This window comes from Pseudophryne corroboree, chromosome 1 (genome assembly GCF_028390025.1).
Source record: "Pseudophryne corroboree isolate aPseCor3 chromosome 1, aPseCor3.hap2, whole genome shotgun sequence".
NCBI classification, from domain to species: domain Eukaryota; kingdom Metazoa; phylum Chordata; class Amphibia; order Anura; family Myobatrachidae; genus Pseudophryne; species Pseudophryne corroboree.
In genome coordinates this window covers 83,153,830-83,174,168 of record NC_086444.1, presented here as the reverse complement: position 1 = coordinate 83,174,168, position 20,339 = coordinate 83,153,830, and the positions used below count along the sequence as shown (strand labels likewise).

The 20,339-nt window shown below is 45.5% G+C and overlaps 1 protein-coding gene across 6 annotated transcripts in view; it reads left to right on the top strand.

Moving 5' to 3' along the window:
- CPLANE1 (ciliogenesis and planar polarity effector complex subunit 1) overlaps nt 1-20,339 on the top strand; it is a 250,462-nt gene that overhangs the window by 47,400 nt on the left and 182,723 nt on the right. For all 6 annotated transcript variants that reach the window (XM_063961138.1, XM_063961144.1, XM_063961157.1 and 3 more), the window contains exons 7-11: nt 5,124-5,280; nt 5,375-5,478; nt 5,564-5,746; nt 6,495-6,750; nt 7,625-7,780. In XM_063961138.1, coding sequence (XP_063817208.1) covers nt 5,124-5,280; nt 5,375-5,478; nt 5,564-5,746; nt 6,495-6,750; nt 7,625-7,780 — 856 coding nt within the window. The remainder of the gene's footprint in view (nt 1-5,123; nt 5,281-5,374; nt 5,479-5,563; nt 5,747-6,494; nt 6,751-7,624; nt 7,781-20,339) is intronic.

Below are 20,339 nucleotides of genomic sequence, written 5' to 3'. Positions count from 1 at the left end.
CACAGGGAAGGAATATCCAGGGCTTAGGGTCAAGCCTGGATACATCACTTCACATAAATATCCTGAAGCTAAGGGCCATTTACAATGCTCTTAGCTTAGCGAGACCTCTGCTTCAAGGTCAGCCGGTGTTGATCCAGTCGGACAACATCATGGCAGTCACCCACGTAAAAACTCGACAGGTATTGCGCCAGGTCAAGAGACCCTCAGGCAATAGTTGTAGACGCTCTGGTAACACCGTGGGTGTACCAGTCAGTGTATGTGTTCCCTCCTCTGCCTCTCATACCCAAGGTACTGAGATTGATAAGATGGAGAGGAGAAAGCACTATATTCGTGGCTCCGGATTGGCCAAGAAGGACTTGGTAACCGGAACTTCAAGAGAGGCTCACGGAGGATCCGTGGCCTCTACCTCTAAGAAGGGACCTGCTCCAGCAAGGACCCTGTCTGTTCCAAGACTTACCGCGGCTGCGTTTGACGGCATGGCGGTTGAACACCGGATCCTGAAGGAAAAAAGGCATTCCGGATGAAGTCATCCCTATCCTGATCAAAAGCCAGGAAGGATGTAACCGCAAAAACATTATCTCCGCAATTGGCAAAAATATGTTGCGTAGTGCGAGGCCAGTAAGGCCCGACGGAGGAAATTCAACTGGGTCGATTCCTACATTTCCTGCAAACAGGAGAGTCTATGGGCCTGAAATTGGGGTCCATTAAGGTTCAGATTTCGGCCCTGTCAATTTTCTTCCAAAAAAGAACTAGCTTCAGTCCCTGAAGTTTAGACGTTTGTAAAAGGGGTACTGCATATACTGCCTCCTTTTGTGCCTCCAGTGGCAATTTGGGATCTCAATGTAGTTTGGGTTCCAAAAGTCACATTGGTTTGAACCACTTAAATCTGTGGAGTTAAAATATCTCACATGGAAAGTGGTCATGCTGTTGGCCCTGGCCTGGGCCAGGCGCGTGTCAGAATTGGCGGCTTTATCCTGTAAAAGCCCTTATCTGATTTTCCATTCGGACAGGGCGGAATTGAGTACTCGTCCTCAGTTTCTCCCTAAGGTGGTTCCAGCGTTTTCACCTGAACCAACCTATTGTGGTGCCTGCGGCTACTAGGGACTTGGAGGAATCCAAGTTGCTGGATGTTGTCAGGGCCCTGAAAATATGTTTCCAGGACGGCTGGAGTCAGGAAATCTGACTCGCTGTTTATCCTGTATGCACCCAACATGCTGGGTGCTCCTGCTTCTAAGCAGACTATTGCTCGTTGGATTTGTAGTACAATTCAGCTTGCACATTCTGTGGCAGGCCTGCCACAGCCAAAAATCTGTAAAAGCCCGTTCCACAAGGAAAGTGGGCTCATCTTGGGCGGCTGCCCGAGGGGTCTCGGCTTTACAACTTTGCCGAGCAGCTACTTGGTCAGGGGCAAACACGTTTGCTAAATTCTACAAATTTGATACCCTGGCTGAGGAGGACCTGGAGTTCTCTCATTCGGTGCTGCAGAGTCATCCGCACTCTCCCGCCCGTTTGGGAGCTTTGGTATAATCCCCATGGTCCTTACGGAGTCCCCAGAATCCACTTAGGACGTTAGAGAAAATAAGAATTTACTTACCGATAATTCTATTTCTCATAGTCCGTAGTGGATGCTGGGCGCCCATCCCAAGTGCGGATTGTCTGCAATACTTGTACATAGTTATTGTTACAAAAATCGGGTTAATATTGTTGGGAGCCATCTTTTCAGAGGCTCCTCTGTTATCATACTGTTAACTGGGTTCAGATCACAAGTTATACGGTGTGATTGGTGTGGCTGGTATGAGTCTTACCCGGGATTCAAAATCCTTCCTTATTGTGTACGCTCGTCCGGGCACAGTATCCTAACTGAGGCTTGGAGGAGGGTCATAGGGGGAGGAGCCAGTGCACACCAGTTAGTCCTAAAGCTTTCTTTAGATGTGCCCAGTCTCCTGCGGAGCCGCTATTCCCCTTGGTCCTTACGGAGTCCCCAGCATCCACTACGGACTATGAGAAATAGAATTATCGGTAAGTAAATTCTTATTTTCCAGGACGGCTGGAGTCAGGAAATCTGACTCGCTGTTTATCCTGTATGCACCCAACAAGCTGGGTGCTCCTGCTTCTAAGCAGACTATTGCTCGTTGGATTTGTAGTACAATTCAGCTTGCACATTCTGTGGCAGGCCTGCCACAGCCAAAAATCTGTAAATGCCCACTCCACAAGGAAGGTGGGCTCATCTTGGGCGGCTGCCCGAGGGGTCTCGGCTTTACAACTTTGCAGAGCAGCTACTTGGTCAGGAGCAAATACGTTTGTAAAATTCTACAAAATTGATACCCTGGCTGAGGAGGACCTGGAGTTCTCTCATTTGGTGCTGCATCCGCACTCTCCCGCCCATTTGGGAGCTTTTGTATAATCCCCATGGTCCTTACGGAGTCCCCAGCATCCACTTAGGACGTTAGAGAAAATAAGAATGTACTTACCGATAATTCTATTTCTCGTAGTCCGTAGTGGATGCTGGGCGCCCATCCCAAGTGCGGATTGTCTGCAATACTGGTACATAGTTATTGTTACCAAAAAAAAAAAAAAAAAAATCGGGTTATTGCTGTAGTGAGCCATCTTTTCTAGAGGCTCCTCTGTTATCATGCTGTTAACTGGGTTCAGATCACAAGTTGTACGGTGTGATTGGTGTGGCTGGTATGAGTCTTACCCGGGATTCAAAATCCTTCCTTATTGTGTACGCTCGTCCGGGCACAGTATCCTAACTGAGGCTTGGAGGAGGGTCATAGGGGGAGGAGCCAGTGCACACCAGATAGTCCTAAAGCTTTCTTTAGATGTGCCCAGTCTCCTGCGGAGCCGCTATTCCCCATGGTCCTTACGGAGTCCCCAGCATCCACTACGGACTACGAGAAATAGAATTATCGGTAAGTAAATTCTTATTTTTTAGTGCCCGTTTGAAGTTTTGCAAGGTCGGGGAGAGTCTAATGGAGCAGGGGAGCGCGTTCCACTGAAGGGGTGCAGCACGGGCAAAATCCTGAACTCGAGCATGGGAAGCAGTGACCAGGGCAGAGGAGAGGTGACGGTCATTGGCCGACAGTAGTGGGCAGGAGGGAGTATGAAGGGAGAGGAGGTTGGAGATGTAGGGAGCAGTGGAATTAGAGATGGCCTTGTATGTGAGGGTGAGGAGTTTGAAGAGTATTCTGTAGGGGAATGGGAGCCAGTGTAGATTTTGTTGAAGGGGAGTGGCAGAAGTGGAGCGGCAAGATTCATGCTTTTTATGTAAGTGCAGGGAACTCAGACAATCCCCTGGTTGTTATAATTATTTTTAACATACTTAACCTTTGACCTGCAATCGCTGTGGCGTCCTTTTTTCCGTAGTAGCGTCTGTGACTTGATGCCAGTGCTAGTATCGGGCCTTCCCCTGGTGTACAAGCGTGTGTCTGACTGTGCAAGGACTGGGACGCTCGCGTAGTGCAGCGTTAGATGCAGCTGTCCTGTTTGGTGTGTAAACGTGCATCGGCCCCGTGCCAGGCGCAGAATCTTTGTCAGAGTATGCCCTCCGATGTAAGCAACTAAGTGTCTGAGTTTAAACCAGTTATGAGACGTGCAACCTCCCATAACATGCTCATCATATAGAGCATCTCCATGTGCCTGAATAGTGAACGGCCACTACATTTCTGGGACCCTACATCTCAGTTGGTACTGTTACTCTACACTCACACCATGGGACACTTGCGCAGTTGGAAAACGCAGATCAGTTACAAATGTGTCCTCAATACGCCACGCAGTGCGCAGTGTCTGGAGTGAGCGCCAAGTCCCATGCAACTCTGATAATGTTTTATTGTCGAAAATACGTCTTAGTCTCAGCCAGGTGCACCAGAACGTGTTGTGGTTGGGGGGGGGGCGCTTACCCTTCCAGGTCACCACGTAGAATCTGACTTCAAAACGCTGGCGCCGCAGCGTGCTGCCCCGTGTTCTGTCCTAGCCGGCTCTCACAGATGCGTTGCTTGGAGGAGGCGTGGCCATGCTGAGCCTGCTGGGACATCCCCGCCTCCTCCCTGTAATGCCTCTGAGTCTGTGAAGAGCCGACTGGACAGGACACGGGGCAGCACGCTGCGGCGCCGAAGTTTTGAAGTCAGATTCTCAGCGGTGATCTGGGGGTAAGCGCTCCCCCTCCCTACGCCTGCACCTCTGATATGTTTTTTGGAAGGGCACGCTGCCCCCTTGTCCCCCCTCCCCTCCCCCCATTCCGACGCCTCTGATCTCAGCACAATACATCTAGGACGCACGAGGAGACTCTGCTGATTAATGTGATATGCGATGTATATTGTGTGCGACTGAGTCTGTATACGGAGCACAGCGGAACTTGTATTGGAAAAAAGCTGCAGCTGCTGCATTGTAGCACTACAGATTCAGAGACTCAGTCGCACACAGATATACATGTGTCCTATATCACATTAATCAGCGGTCTCCTCGTACTTTTTAGTTGCATTGCTTTGCGACGAAGCCGCATTTTCTGCAAATAAAAAAAAGACACAAAAAAGACGCCCAATACGAGAAGATTCTCACGCGACCTGGCGTCCCTGGAGGACACATCTGTACATGAATGTTGGCATGGAGTCGGACTCTAATTAAGGCCTTTAGTCATTTAAGTGTGTCCTTGCCGCAATGGAGCTTTTGATCTATATTCCCGCAGGAACACACGCTAGATATTATTTTAACCGCATGAACGCACGCTAGATATTATTTTAACCGCATGAACGCACGCTAGATATTATTTTCCGCTGGGTATTGCTGCTGATAGTTCATATATTAGACTACAGTTACCAATATTTTACATATCCACGACTACTCCTTTTTAGCCTGTCCTCTCCCAAAATAAAGGTCTGGATGTAATGAAGTCCGAGTTGACCAGAGGTGCGGGTTCCCGGGCGAACTCTGATGTTTTTTTAAAGCGGCAATCATTTACATGACATGGGTTTGCCGCTTAAAAAAAAAGTCCGACTTCATTACATCCAACCACAGGTGTTTGCAATGTATGAAATTGTGGATTGCCGTGGCTGCACCTACCAGTAACTGATAGAGCTAGCAGAATCCTATGTTATAGTGTGTATCGGGGGCTTCCTCTCTCTTAGTGCTGTCCCATACCACGTACGCTGGGCCCAGCAGGACTGCCCGTTGGACACTATCGCACTGACCTGTGAGCCGGTGAAGTCTAGAGGAGCTCTGCTCGCAGTGTTCTCCAACAATGGATTAGTCCTGGCCATGGCCGTAAACCAGAAAGACCCCAAGGTAAATGTACTGCAGGTATAATGACAGCAGTGACGCTTGCAGTATGTTCTAGGGACTGTGTGACGGGAATGTGTTGTGTTTTACCGTATTGCAGACAACGTGCGTCGTCTTCATGAACACAATTAACTTTATTACTGTGATTGGTAGTTTGAGGGGCTGCAGCAGTAGGGATCAGCAGATCCCTTCCCGATTGCTAAGGTCAGTATGGTGTTCTCTCTATAATTGATACTTGTTCTTGTAATGTTGGGGCCGGTGTCAGTAAGACGCTCCTTTCCTTTGGCAGGTCTTATTGGGTAGGGGACATGGCCTGGACTGCAGACAGCCTATTCTTGGCGTGTATGTTGAAGAGAGGGTCCCTGCTCTTACTGACTCACACGGGCGAGCTGCTAACTCTGACAACTTCTGGGTGTAGCGTGGAGTTTGGTCCTGCAGAATTCATCCCACTTCATCCCTTAATCACATACAGGTCAGTTGTGCGGTTAGTTACACTTGAGAATGTCAGTGGGTGCGCTGTGCGGTGTGTAAGCCTGGCATGGGTTATTCAGGGGATTTTCTGTGGCCTCACTGCAGCGGCTGTCAAGCATTTCCCACTCATATTGGGGCAGATGTATTAAGCCTGGAGAAGGCATAAAGAAGTGATGCGTGCAAGGTGATAACACACCAGCCAATCAGCTCCGATATGTAAATTGACAATATGAGCTGATTGGCTGTCGCGTTATCATCTTGCAATTATCACCACTTCATCACTTCTTTATGCCTTCTCCAGGCTTAATACATCTGCCCCATATATTGTTGTGTAAAGCTTATTAATTGTATAATTTCACCACACTTAAGTTTTTTCCCCCCAATATTTGATCATTAAATGTGTATTACACTACTTCTCTAGATGTACTATGTCCATCTTCTGCAGTGTGTGCACTTTTCTCTCTCTCTCTTTTTTTTTTGGTTGTGTGTGTTTTGTTTATTTTTATTTCTTACTCGTCTTTATCTGTCATTTCATTTCTCTTTCATTCCTCATTTTTCCATTCTAGCTTCCTTCTATCACTAGTTCTGTCCTGCTGACATTAAATTGCATTGTGAACATGTAAGTACAGAACAGTCATTTCTGAGCGCTTTAAACCACAGCCATTCTGTATTATTATTTGCAGAGTTATTTAGTGAAATAGGTCACTTGCTGTTGTTGGTGCTCAGCGGTGTTTTCCCTTTTCTGTTAGACCACCTGTGCCCGTGCTGGACAGCTGTGATGCCAATGACTCGCTCGGCTCAGTAGCATCCGAGACGGATCTCATGAGGCAGAGATTCTCTGTGAGCTGTCATCCTCGTCACCCCTACCTGGTAGTGTCGGATGGATACATGGTGACCGTGCTCCGCTTCGCACAAAATCTGTCCCCTTATTGCTTCATGAAGTCTCTACTACTGGACACAGCGCAGAGACTGGAAACCGTGCGGCAGAACCTGCAGCTGGTAAAGGTATCGGTTACACATAGAACATGGCCACTTGGTATGAAAGATGTGGTCCAGCATTACTGGTAATGCGTGTCTGTGTAAACCCGGTGGTAGTTTCCTGTGTTTCTTTAATATCTCAAGAGTCATACGGCCTGGTTCAGAGATGTTCACCAATGCTGCGGCAGCTGCGAATGTGTAAGCAGCTGCTGTGCAAAAATATGCAAAGTCCCTGCATCTGCGTACAAAGGCGCAGTGTCAGCTGCAGATCAGTTGGCCCTATATACATACTTCCCAACTGTCCTGATACCATTGGAGCAGCCCCACATTGTGGGCATTGAAACAGATGAAGCCTACACGAAAAAGGCCAGAGCTGTACCCCAAGGGTGAGCTTTTTAGGGAAGGACTGGGTGGATTAGGTATGGGGTTTATTACACTGAATCTTTGAAATAACTTGTAACAAACTGAAAACTAAAGGTGAATGTTATGGGCCCTACACACTAAAAGATCTTACTGAATGATATGAACGTTCTCGTTTATTAATGAACGAGAACTCATTTATATTGTTCAGTGTGTAGGCACCAACGATGAACGATGTGCAGCCCCGCACTTGTTCATCGTTGGTGCCGGGTCGCTTATACATGCAGGCTAATATGGACAATCTCGTCTATATTTGCATGCACTGCTATGGAGCTGGGTGATGGGGGGAGTGAAGAAACGTCACTTCCCACCCTCGCTGCCGGGTCGCCCGTCGGCCCTAGGGCAACTTGGCGTCACATCTCCCGGTTGTGTAGTCCCTTTTAATGTTTTATCCCACTTCATGTAGGATATCTGGTTTCAGTAGAACCGTTGATGCATTTTAACAGTATTTATTTAATTAAAACCACATTTTACTTTGCAGCCAAAGAAAAATGGGATTAAACTGAGGTCACTTTCTTCTTTAAAAGCCACATTATTAAAAGACCCGAGAAAACCCCCTTCTGTAATGTCCGCTACCCCAAGCTTTCTGCAGGACGAGGACGAAATCTGTGGACGTCTTGAGAAATTAATATTGCAGGTATTGTGCCAATGGTAATTCACGTAGTGTTCAGGCTTGCACCGTGCACCTAATCAGTGAGGAGGGCAAATTTCATTTTTGAAGGGACAAATTTTAGACATAATGTATCTCTACAGCTACTGTAACTGCAGTAATATATCATGTATAAAATTCTGCCCTTCAAAATTAAAATATGCCCACATCACTGATTAGGTGCAGAGTGCAAGCGTGAAGACTAACACGTTCTCCCCAATATATTCCCTGAAAATGCCCCTCATTGCATTCATGAATATTGGTGTCCATGGAAATTATACATTCATCCGTTTCCAAGATTGAAAAAAATTCCATCAGATTTAAGTTTCTTTGCGTTCCTCACAAAGCATCCTAGATGTGCTGCCTTAAATGTTTTAATTTTGCACTACTGTGTTTAGATGTATGCACAGCCTGGCCTCCTCTGCATGTGGAGAGGTGTTCACAAACTAGAATTGAGGCTGAATTTAGGCAGAGGTGTAAAAGTCCTGACAATTCTAAATTCCGTTGTCGTATAAACAACCCTTTATGAAGTCTAAGAACACTGTACGCTGTTTGCTTAAGAAGTACCGTAATGGTACGCTAGTTGCGTAACGATCGCTCAGCCGTAGGCGAGACGCTCAAGCGTCACGTTCGCTCACGGCCCAGCGATCACAGGACACGTTATTGGTTATGACTAGAGTAATGATTCGCTATGGCGTAGCATACGCTCGAGACCACGAGGAGGTCACCAGCGGCGCTGACGCTCACAACGCTATACCTTTATGTATAAACCTTATACCAATGAAATACACAGAATACCTTAATGTGAATACAGGGTGTAAGTGCAACCTTGTGTAACCTGACTAACTACAAGGCTGCTTGAGCGTCACCGACGCTCAAGTGAACACTTAATACTATAGAAAATACACAGATACTGGTTTAGGTTCCAAAGCCTATTAACTGTATTATATCTAATATATTTGAAAAAGGGGATAACAGTACAAATGATACACTACAATATAACAGAGACTTCCTAACCACAGAACTAAACAATAAATACAAAAAGACAATACTACACTGACCTAAATGCAATACAATACAATACTATCTAATACAATACAATACTAGCCTAGTCTAGGGGAGATATGAGAGAACAGAACAGAGAGAGAGAGAGAGAGAGAGAGAGAGAGAGAGAGAGAGATGAGAGAAATTGGCTCACAGAAAGACAATGATTACGGAGAGAAACTTACGCACAAAGGGTATGATCGCCTGCGCCTCGATATCCAGCTCCCGGCTATCAGCAGATAACCGTTGATGAGAGAGTGAGAGCTGGATGTGGTCGGCCTGCCTATTTATGCCCCACACACAATGCAATCTCATGGTCCTACAATCCCATTGTCCATTGGCCGAAGGAATTCGGCCCTGCATCATAACAAAAGGTCATAGGGTGATTCATACAGGTGGGCTGTGACGATTTCCAACAGCTCAGGTGGGTGGGAAACTGGGTTTCCCGCCGCATACCTGAGTATGTGTAAATAATAGAAATGGACATAAACTTCTTATGTCCATAACTATTCGCACGAGCGATTAATACGCTCCAAACCAACACCGGAATATTACTAATTAAATACTCTTCCGATGGGTACCAAACACTGCTGTATGATTCCTGTCAGACCCTTCGTACAATACAAAGAGGGATTCCTTTAAACAGGGACCTTCTATTTTAACCAGACTTTCAGAATCTATCAAGGTGACCATGATCTACAAACTACATTAATTGTGAACATTTGTAACGAATGAGTCGCACGCTACGACTACATAAACTCTACCGTAAATACGCATACCGCGCCTGCGAGTGCACGCTATTGCGGGTATGCGCCTTCACGGGAGAGCGTACGCATGCGCAGCGCGGACCAGTGTGCGGTGCAAATATGGCAACGTGCATAGAGACATTTTTCTGACTTTGACAGTCCACCCTTTGGCAGTCAATAATAACTGCCACCTTCTAAAATATTTAAGGAGAAAAATGTAAGTCAGGGGTTAATTGATTTCCATGGTTGGGTAGGGGAGAAGAGTGGAGTAGGTGTGAAGAGGGTATGACCTAGTGAGAAAGTAGAAGCATGTGTGTATGAGTCCATGTTTGGAGGGTCATGTATCATCGTGCCGTACGTGTGGTAAATCTAGCTTCGAGGTATTGCGAAGTATACATTTGAATTCCTTCTTATCCTGTGGTACAGGTCTGTGGATGGGCTGTCAAACTCTACCGAGCTCATTTCGGCTGTGGTTGTAACAAAATGGGGAGCACATTTTAGTTGATGATACATGAATGGGGGAGGTATGTGGTTGCTGCTATCTGTGCCTGTATTCCCTAGCGTCTATGTGTGTCGTTACCTGTGGGTTGTAGAGATGAAGATAAAGAACACTTACGAAAAATGCAATGATATTCTATGTCAGGGAAATGTACATCTGTTGTTGAAGTTGTGTTCGGTATCTGTTGAGAGTCGTCTTCTTTGCGCTGTATTGCTCCTTGGGCATGAGCAAATAGCTTTGTCTGAGCCATCAGATTTACAAAAATGTTGGGCTAGCGTGAGTTTAAAAATACTAGGGAAACTGGGGATCCATGGCAAAGTTCATCAAGTGTCCATATTTAAAGTTGTCAAATCTTCTTCTTTGGTGCTTGTCTGTTGTCTGTATAGCGTCTCGTCAACTTCCTCATCCAAGGGGGTCTTTGTATCTTGGAGAAAAGCAGAAAAACAGGTGAAAGAAACGGACCGTATAATCGCATTTTCATCACATTCTGGTTTCTATCATTGGGTCATAAATCAAATCCAGGTTAATTACGGTTTCCTCACTCCTCAAGCTCATCACTTTTGTACTTTGTTTGCACCTCGTTAAAGCCTGCCCGCATCTAAATATCAATCCAATCGATATAACGACACCCAAGATACATAGTAGAAACTTTCCAACATCCATTATGACTCCTTGAGCCCAGTCTCCTAAACCGGAGAACCAATTTCGCGGGTTCAACCATGACACCCAACCAGTCAGCTCATTACCTACAGCAGCAAGGGTGAGATTGTGTTTTCGACGAAATTCCCACTTCAATTGGAGAATATCGTCCATCTTTTGGTCTATGACCTCTACCGGGTCCTCGGTGCTATTTGTGATATACGTGCAACACTTTATGCCGTACTGTGTTGCCAATGTAACACAATATCCGCCTGTTACTGCTGTAAGATAATTAAGAACCATCCTATGCTGAACTAGTTCTGTTTTGTAAGCTTGAAGTTCTCTTCCAGTGTATCTAAACGTGTCATCATACATTTCAGTGATATTATCTAACAAATTGGCGAGTGCGGAAATGTATCTATAATTCATCACACCTCGAGCGGTACGAGTGAAATCTAACGCTACCAGAACCTGAATCCCGGTGGATTCATGGATAAGATCAGAGGCCGGATGCTCTAACCTTTCTGACAGTTGTCTTTTAACTCGGTGCTCGTAATGAGTGTGAGTATAAGGAGCTTGGGCACCACGGTGTATGTCCTTCATTTTGTCATGTGTAACAGTCATCACTTCAGGCAATACTTTTCCAATATAACACAATCCTTCAGAGTTTGGGGCAAGCCACTTGTACGCCTTTCTCCCGCATATGAAATATGCGTCATCGGGGAGAACATAAGGGACGGAGAAGGACATGACCATGTTACAAACCTTCCAGGTGAAATCTCCTGACCCTAATTCTTCCATCTGCTTAATGCACGTATCAGTTTGTACGATATGTGCACAGTATCCTGGTGATACCTCTCCAACTCTAGTAATCCTATTTCCTAAGGTATATCGATACCGAAAAGATTTTCCTCTACTGGCTATATGGCGTACGAGCTCTGTATCTGTAGGCATTCTATCTGCTCTGTGTGAAAAGGTCATGGTAAGGTTGCTCCATGACACTTCCCAATTTCCCGGTTTTCTGGGATTGGAGGTGTTAAAACATATGAGGGACCTATCCACATGGTATTGGTGGAGCTTCAAACTAGGAGGGCTGGAGATGTTAAACCTCCGATCCACCGGTCTCCCACCACTTAGCTCAAGTACCTCCCCTAACGTTAAAGGAAATGGTACTAGCCCTGATTTGCTGTGACCCTGAGGTACTTGAGAGCATACCCAACAATCTGTTTGGTTTAACACGTTACCCACTAAGGAGTGATAGTCACTCAATGGATGCCGGTCCATATGGATATTAAAACTGGATTGGCATTTCTTTATGCACCCATCTTCAACCAGATTATCACAGAGCCTACAGATACAATTTTCTTCAGCTAACAATCCATCACAATTTCTTCTATCGGATCGTTTTCTGATACTCGCCTTTGCTTGTTGGTTTGGTTGATCTTGGAAAACTACGCCTCCATCATCATAATCGGAACCCATTCCAGAACCTCTTTCGACCTCTATGGTACTCTCGCCGGAACAGACTGCTCTGGTCAACATCATGGTTAACATCAAAATCCGGATCACAGTCTCTTGGGGCAAGTCCATCTTTGAGGAGGAAATAGAGAAGAATGAGAAGGGGGAAAAAGAAATTTTAAGGGAGAGGGGCTGGGAAGTGGAGAAAAACAATAAAAGGGAGAAGGGAGTCGACAACTGCTTTCGGTCTTCAAGGCTCAGGTGCCGCCTCAGTCCTCCTGGAACAGACACTCTAGTGATACAACCTCTACCGTCTGTTCCTTATCACGGGACTTCTCTGGATCAGCAACCTTTTTGCAGTGGGATGAATGGACCCAAGTCTCTCTCTCAGCAACCTTCAATGCTGTGGTGCTAGTCAATAAGACCTGGTATGGTCCTTCCCATCTATCAATAAGACAACCTGAGCGTAGAAAATTTCGTATCATTACATAATTCCCAGGTTCAATGTCATGACAATTACTATCTGGTAAATCAGGAATCACCAACTTCAGATTATCATTTTGATTCCTCAACTGTTTACTCATGTTAATTAAGTATTTTACAGTTACTTCATTGTTACATTTCAAATCATCCTGAGGGTTAATCATGACATGCGGTTGTCGACCAAACAAGATTTCAAAAGGAGACAGATTAAGGGGGGGCCTGGGAGTGGTTCTGATGCTATACAAAACAATGGGTAAAGCTTCTGGCCACGTCAATCCTGTCTCTGTCATTACTTTACTCAATTTATTTTTAATAGTGCTGTTCACTCTTTCGACCTTCGCACTCGCCTGTGGACGGTACGGAGTGTGCAGCTTACTATCAATTCCCATCAACTTACACATTCCTTGAAAGACATCACCTGTAAAATGGGTACCCCTATCACTTTCAATGATTCTAGGGATACCATATCTACATACAAATTCCTGCACAATTTTCTTAGCTGTAAACATAGCGGTATTTGTAGCTGCTGGAAAAGCTTCGACCCAATTCGAGAAAACATCTATACAAACAAGTACATATTTCAAATTTCGACATGGGGGTAATTGAATGAAGTCAATTTGTATTACCTGGAAAGGGCCGCCGGCAGGTGGGATATGGGATGGTTCTGTAGGTATTGCTTTTCCAATATTCTTTCTCAGACAGGTAAGGCATGACATTGCTCTTTTACTCGCATGAGAGGAGAATCCTGGGGCGCACCAGTATGCTCTTACCAATTTGCACATCCCCTCCTTGCCTAGATGAGTCAGCCCGTGAGCTGCTTCAGCCAGACATGGAAGGTATGCCCTGGGGGCCACCGGTTTACCATGTCCATCTGTCCAGAGCCCTGAGGACTCCTGGCCATATCCCTTTGCCTTCCAGACTGCTCTCTCCTGTGTGGAACACAAATTCTGCATCTCACACAACTTTTGTGTGTTGATGGTATTAAATACCATCAGTTGTGTGGTGTCTGTCTGTATGGGGGTAGCAGCTGCAAGCTTTGCGGCTTCGTCTGCTCGGCTGTTACCAAGGGATACTGGGTCTTGGCTATATGTATGTGCTTTACATTTGATAACAGCCACTCTGTCGGGTTCCTGTATCGCTGTTAGAAGCCTTTTTATATAAGCTGCATGCGCTATCGGTGTACCAGCCGCCGTCATGAAATTTCTGAGCCGCCATAGCGCTCCGAAATCATGTACTACCCCGAAGGCGTATCTGGAATCGGTGTAGATATTGGCAGACTTACCCTTAGCCAATTCACATGCTCTGGTTAGGGCGACCAGTTCAGCAACCTGGGCTGAGTGAGGTGGGCCTAGCGGTTCCGCTTCTATGGTGTCTTGGTCATCTACGACTGCGTATCCAGTACACAAGTCTCCCGAGTCTGACTGTCTGTGACAACTACCGTCCGTGTAGAACGTGAGTTCTGCATCTTCCAGTGGATTGTCACTGATGTCAGGCCTTGCGGTAAAATTTTGGGTCAAATATTCCATACAATCATGTGTATCTTCCTTTGCATTAAATCCTCCTTCCCCATCACTCTCACCTTCCACCCTTTGTGTCTGACCAGGCACACCTGGGAGAAATGTTGCAGGGTTTAATGCACTGCATCTCCTTATGGTGATGTTTACTGGGGCCATTAATGCCAATTCCCATCTCGTAAACCTTGCTGATGAGACGTGTCTGGTTTGGGCAGAATTCAATAAGGCAGATACCGCATGCGGTGTATGGATTGTGAGGTTGTGGCCTAGCACGACATCTTCGCTTTTTGTCACTAGCAATGCTATCGCCGCAACGCTACGCAAGCATGTGGGGAGGGATCGCGCTACCGTATCTAGCTGAGCGCTGTAATATGCAACTGGCCTGCTGGCATCACCGTGTTTTTGTGTTAGTACACCTGCTGCGCACCCAGCACTTTCTGTTCCGTATAGTTCAAAGGGTTTCCCATAGTCTGGCATACCTAGTGCTGGTGCCTGCGTTAGACACGGTTTGAGTCTCTCAAATGCTGTTTCGGATTCGTCTGTATGCGAAATCCGATCAGGTTTGTTTGAGGAGACCATTTCCTGCAAAGGTAGCGCCAATATGGAAAACCCTGGGATCCAATTACGGCAATACCCACACATTCCTAGAAACGTCCTGATCTGTTGTTGGGTTTGTGGCAGTGTCATGTCTCTAATGGCTTGGATTCTATCAGCGGTCAGGTGTCTCAGTCCTTGTGTTAGACAGTGTCCCAAATATTTTACCTTAGCTTGGCATAATTGCAACTTGTCTTTGGAAACCTTGTGACCTGTGTCTGAAAGATGAAACAGGAGCTGTTTCGTATCCTTCAGGGATGCCTCCAATGAATCAGAACACAGTAGTAGATCATCCACGTACTGTATCAACACTGATCCACTCTCCGGTTGGAAAGACTGTAAACAATCATGCAAAGCCTGAGAAAATATACTTGGACTATCTATGAAACCTTGGGGTAACCGAGTCCACGTGTATTGGACTCCTCTGTATGTGAATGCAAACAAATATTGGCTGTCAGGGTGCAGAGGTACCGAAAAGAATGCGGAGCAGAGGTCAATAACAGTGAAAAATTTGGCAGTGGGAGGAATTTGCATTAGGATGACAGCTGGATTAGGCACTACGGGGAACTGACTCTCAACTATTTTTTTAATCCCCCTTAGATCTTGCACTAGCCTGTAACCCCTCCCCCCACTCTTTTTAACAGGGAAGATGGGACTATTTGCTGTGCTGGACGTTCTTACTAGAATGCCCTGTTGTAGCAAGCGCTCTATTACTGGGAAAACTCCTAACTCCACCTCTGGCTTCAGAGGATACTGTGGGATTTTTGGAGCTATCCTACCATCTTTTACTTGTACAACTACTGGAGCTACGTTTGCCATTAATCCAGTGTCCTGTCCATCTTTTGTCCAAAGTGACTCTGGTATCTGAGATGTCATCTCTTCTACTTGGGATGGATTCCTATTTGTCATAATGGAATGTGACATTAATTTTGATGGGGAGTCTAACATGTCTCGTACTTCCTGAGCGTGATTCTCAGGGATGTCCAAGAATACACCTTCAGGAGTACAATAAATGACGCAACCCATTTTACATAGTAAGTCTCTTCCCAGGAGATTAGTTGGTGCCGATGCAGCCAGCAAAAAGGAATGCTTGGTATGCAAAGGCCCTATTGTAATCTCGGCTGGTTTGCTAACAGGGTAGTGCTGGACTACTCCTGTTACTCCCATGGCTGGAATTGTCCTACCAGTGGTTCTCATGCCCACTGTCGAATTTATCACTGACTTGGCCGCCCCTGTGTCTACAAGAAAGTTTAAAGTTTTACCAGCTACATTGATTGCAATTTCTGGTTCGCTTCCAAGACTAGCAATCAACTTAACTGGGTGCAGATTACAGGTATGGCCACACCCCTATTGGGTATGCTGACCTCCCTGAATCCCGTTGGCAGCAACTACTTGTGAGGGGGTTAGCTGGGAACTACCAGAGGCATGCCAATCTCTGTTCGGGGGATATCTTTTTGTTTCCCCTGTATGTGGCTCAAAACTCCGCCTCTGTGGACCCTGCTCCCAATGTCGTGTGTTGTGTTGTTGTCTAGGGGGTTGAAAAGATCTTTGTACATTCTTTGTTCTACATTCTCGTGCAAAGTGTCCCGGTCTGTTACAAGAAAAACATGTTATTACACTTGCCTTACCCACAGGATTCGGTGGTACATACGCAGGCTGCCTTGTGGTCAGCGCCTGTATACTTACGGACATCAACTTATCACTTTGCGATTCCCTGTGCCTAGTGATGTTTCTGTCGTGATCAATAGCAGCCTCTCTCAATGTGGACACTGACAGACCTCGCCAACATGGCTGCGTGGTCTGTACCCTAGCTTTTAATGTTTCTTTCAAACCATCCATCAGTACAGATACTGCTACTTCTCGATGGTTTGGGTTGGTCTTAATGTCTTCTATACCAGTGTACTTTGCCATTTCTAATAGTGCCCGGTGAAAATATTCTGTTGCCGTTTCGGACTCCTTTTGCTTAATGGAAAATATTTTATTCCATTTAACAACGGCTGGGAAATACTCCTTTAGCTGTAAATTTATCCTTTTTACATTATCCTTGTTGTACACGTCTGTAAGCGGTACATCTTTATCCAATGCACAGTCAGCTAAAAATTGAGTTGCGTCAACATTGGAAGGTAAACAAGCTCTTAGCAGTATCTGCCAATCCTTGTTGTTGGGTTCTACAGTGTTACCTAGATCCCTGATGTATTTTTGGCTAGCAACTAAGTCCTTTCTGGGGTCAGGAAATTCGGACACTATTGTTCTTAATTCCATTCTGGAAAATGGAGTGTACATGGCAATGTTCCTTATGGGAGTGGCTCCAGACACATCTGTTTTTCCATTGGGAACTGCTATTACCCTTACAGGAGCAATTCTAACAGCCTCTTCCTGTGTAGATTCTACTGCTTGTTGTGGTACAATTGTTTCAGTGTAGTGCATGGTGCCGTACTTACCCGTTGACACAACCTCACCTATCCCTCCGCTAGGGGCTTTCACTAATCTCGTGGGTGTCGCTGTGCCTACTGTGGTCTCTGCTATGGTGGCTGCAAGAGAGAGAGCTGAAATTGTTGCTGAATCGTCTTCTTGATCACACTCCTGAGGAAGGTTCAAAACAGGGTACATCTTGCACGGGTTAATACTTGCATGAGTTATTTGGTTAACATCATTAACATTTACAGGGTTACTAAGAGTTTGTGTTTTACAACCCAGTGCGTTTCTCTCCGCAATCAACTTCTCTCCTGCAATGTATGGTGGAGGAGGAGCTGTGGCTATCAGCTTCCTGACTGCCCCAGATCCTGCCGCCAGAGCCAAACCTCTCTGTATCTCACCTTCCTGGTGCCATAACTGTAAATAATCATGATGTTGAATTCGTCTCTTTGCTGATTTTACGAGACATATCCTCCTCCTTAAATTTTGTAACACTTCTGGACTAAAGCTACCTATTCTTGGGAATTTGTCCCTGTCTTGTACAGTCATTCTCTCCCATTCATCACATAAAGATTCGGTGTGACTTCCATATTTTTCACACATTACATATCGTGCCGACCCAACTGGTCGGTTCACAGAATCAACCTGAACCAAGGTTGATCGCCCCCTACCTGAGCAACTGGCCCCCATAGTCTGCAGGTGTTGCTTAGTCCTCCTTGGATCTCTGTATCAAGGTTTTCAGCAAGCCTTTACAGACAACCAAATTACTCCACAGTAGGCCGGCGGTGGCGGTTTACCGAGTACCCCACTCACTCGCCCACCTCGACCAATACGACCTGATCACACCGACGTGGTGCTGGCGTACTCGATACAGGGCCCCTATGGAACCTTCAGTTTACTGGAACATATGAGGGTTACCCGCAGGACACTTACTCTTTCCAGTAAAGGTGGGGTTGTTAGATAGTTCCTGAGTGACCAGCGAACTTCCCTTTAAAAATAAAAAATTACACAAATCACGTCAGAATGTACAAATAGCGTTTGTGACCACTTTACTCTAATGGTATTAGGTCAGATTACTAACTACTGCACACAATTACGTGCGGTCCAATCGTTCAGTACACAAGCACTACTTGTTATGTACTGAAAGATCAATGGAATCGATGTTTCCGGCCGCGATTCCTTCAGCAAGAGCTTGTATGGCCTATATGGGTTCTGCACCAACACCCCAGGCGTTGTGCCACTGGACTTTTATAGCGGACCTTTTACCTTACGACCTCCTGGTCTTGTTACCTTATGACCTCCTGGTCTTGTTACCTTATGGTCCGCTATACTCTAATGCTCAAATATTATTTAACCAGGGATGCCTCCCTAGCCACCGTATATGTCACTTACACGTATGTCCCTTGACGAGTACCCGGCTTTCCTTTTGGTTCCCCCTTAAAGTTGTATAAACTTATGTATACAAAACCACACTCACTCAACACATGTACACTTTGTTTCTATATCTATTTCTGCGCAGAAATTGTCTTCAGTCCAACAGTGTTACCAATTAGGAGCAGGATCTGTTAAACTAAATTTCAGATTTTTTTTTTTTTTTCCCAAAAATAGATTTGCGTTATTTACCGCTTCGCGTTATCTACCGCTGTGCGTTACTTATCGCCTTTGCGCTAATTCTCGCTTTGCGCTAATTCACCTTTTTCGTGACTTGAGCTACGTGAGCGTAACCGGACGCTACGTTGCGTAATGTACGCTGCGTGCGTCTGCCTTTTGGATTGCGTACGCTAGTCTTTGTTAGCGACACGTGTACGCAATGCAAAGATCCACCGTAACACAATATATACTTTTATCAATGTAAATGATCCCTGATCATCTACCGCAATCCACACTGACTGCCTTGTCTCCTAGACAAATCGTGTGTTGTTCTATACTTTAACTATTACCTTTATTATGAAATAACAGCAAATCTCTTTTTAGCACTTTCTATCAACTATAAAAATTGGCAAACAGGAATAGTGATATACGAAATTGAAAAAGAAATGCAGATAAATGTATGCGTGCGTGTATACGCAAGACAGAAGAGAAATAAAACAGTTTTTAAAAGACACAAGCGTTTTGTTCTTACTTCCGGTTCCCGGATTCCTTCAGCACTCTTTATCTAAGCGAAGCAGACGCTTATCCCGTCAGCACTGGGAGACAACCTCCCACCCTTTGCTGGGGGATAATGTCTGCTGATCTACCTAGTGCAGATATGAGAAGGATAGGACGAGTCCCCAATTGACAATTCTAAATTCCGTTGTCGTATAAACAACCCTTTATGAAGTCTAAGAACACTGTACGCTGTTTGCTTAAGAAGTACCGTAATGGTACGCTAGTTGCGTAACGATCGCTCAGCCGTAGGCGAGACGCTCAAGCGTCACGTTCGCTCACGGCCCAGCGATCACAGGACACGTTATTGGTTATGACTAGAGTAATGATTCGCTATGGCGTAGCATACGCTCGAGACCACGAGGAGGTCACCAGCGGCGCTGACGCTCACAACGCTATACCTTTATGTATAAACCTTATACCAATGAAATACACAGAATACCTTAATGTGAATACAGGGTGTAAGTGCAACCTTGTGTAACCTGACTAACTACAAGGCTGCTTGAGCGTCACCGACGCTCAAGTGAACACTTAATACTATAGAAAATACACAGATACTGGTTTAGGTTCCAAAGCCTATTAACTGTATTATATCTAATATATTTGAAAAAGGGGATAACAGTACAAATGATACACTACAATATAACAGAGACTTCCTAACCACAGAACTAAACAATAAATACAAAAAGACAATACTACACTGACCTAAATGCAATACAATACAATACTATCTAATACAATACAATACTAGCCTAGTCTAGGGGAGATATGAGAGAACAGAACAGAGAGAGAGAGAGAGAGAGAGAGAGAGAGAGAGAGAGAGAGATGAGAGAAATTGGCTCACAGAAAGACAATGATTACGGAGAGAAACTTACGCACAAAGGGTATGATCGCCTGCGCCTCGATATCCAGCTCCCGGCTATCAGCAGATAACCGTTGATGAGAGAGTGAGAGCTGGATGTGGTCGGCCTGCCTATTTATGCCCCACACACAATGCAATCTCATGGTCC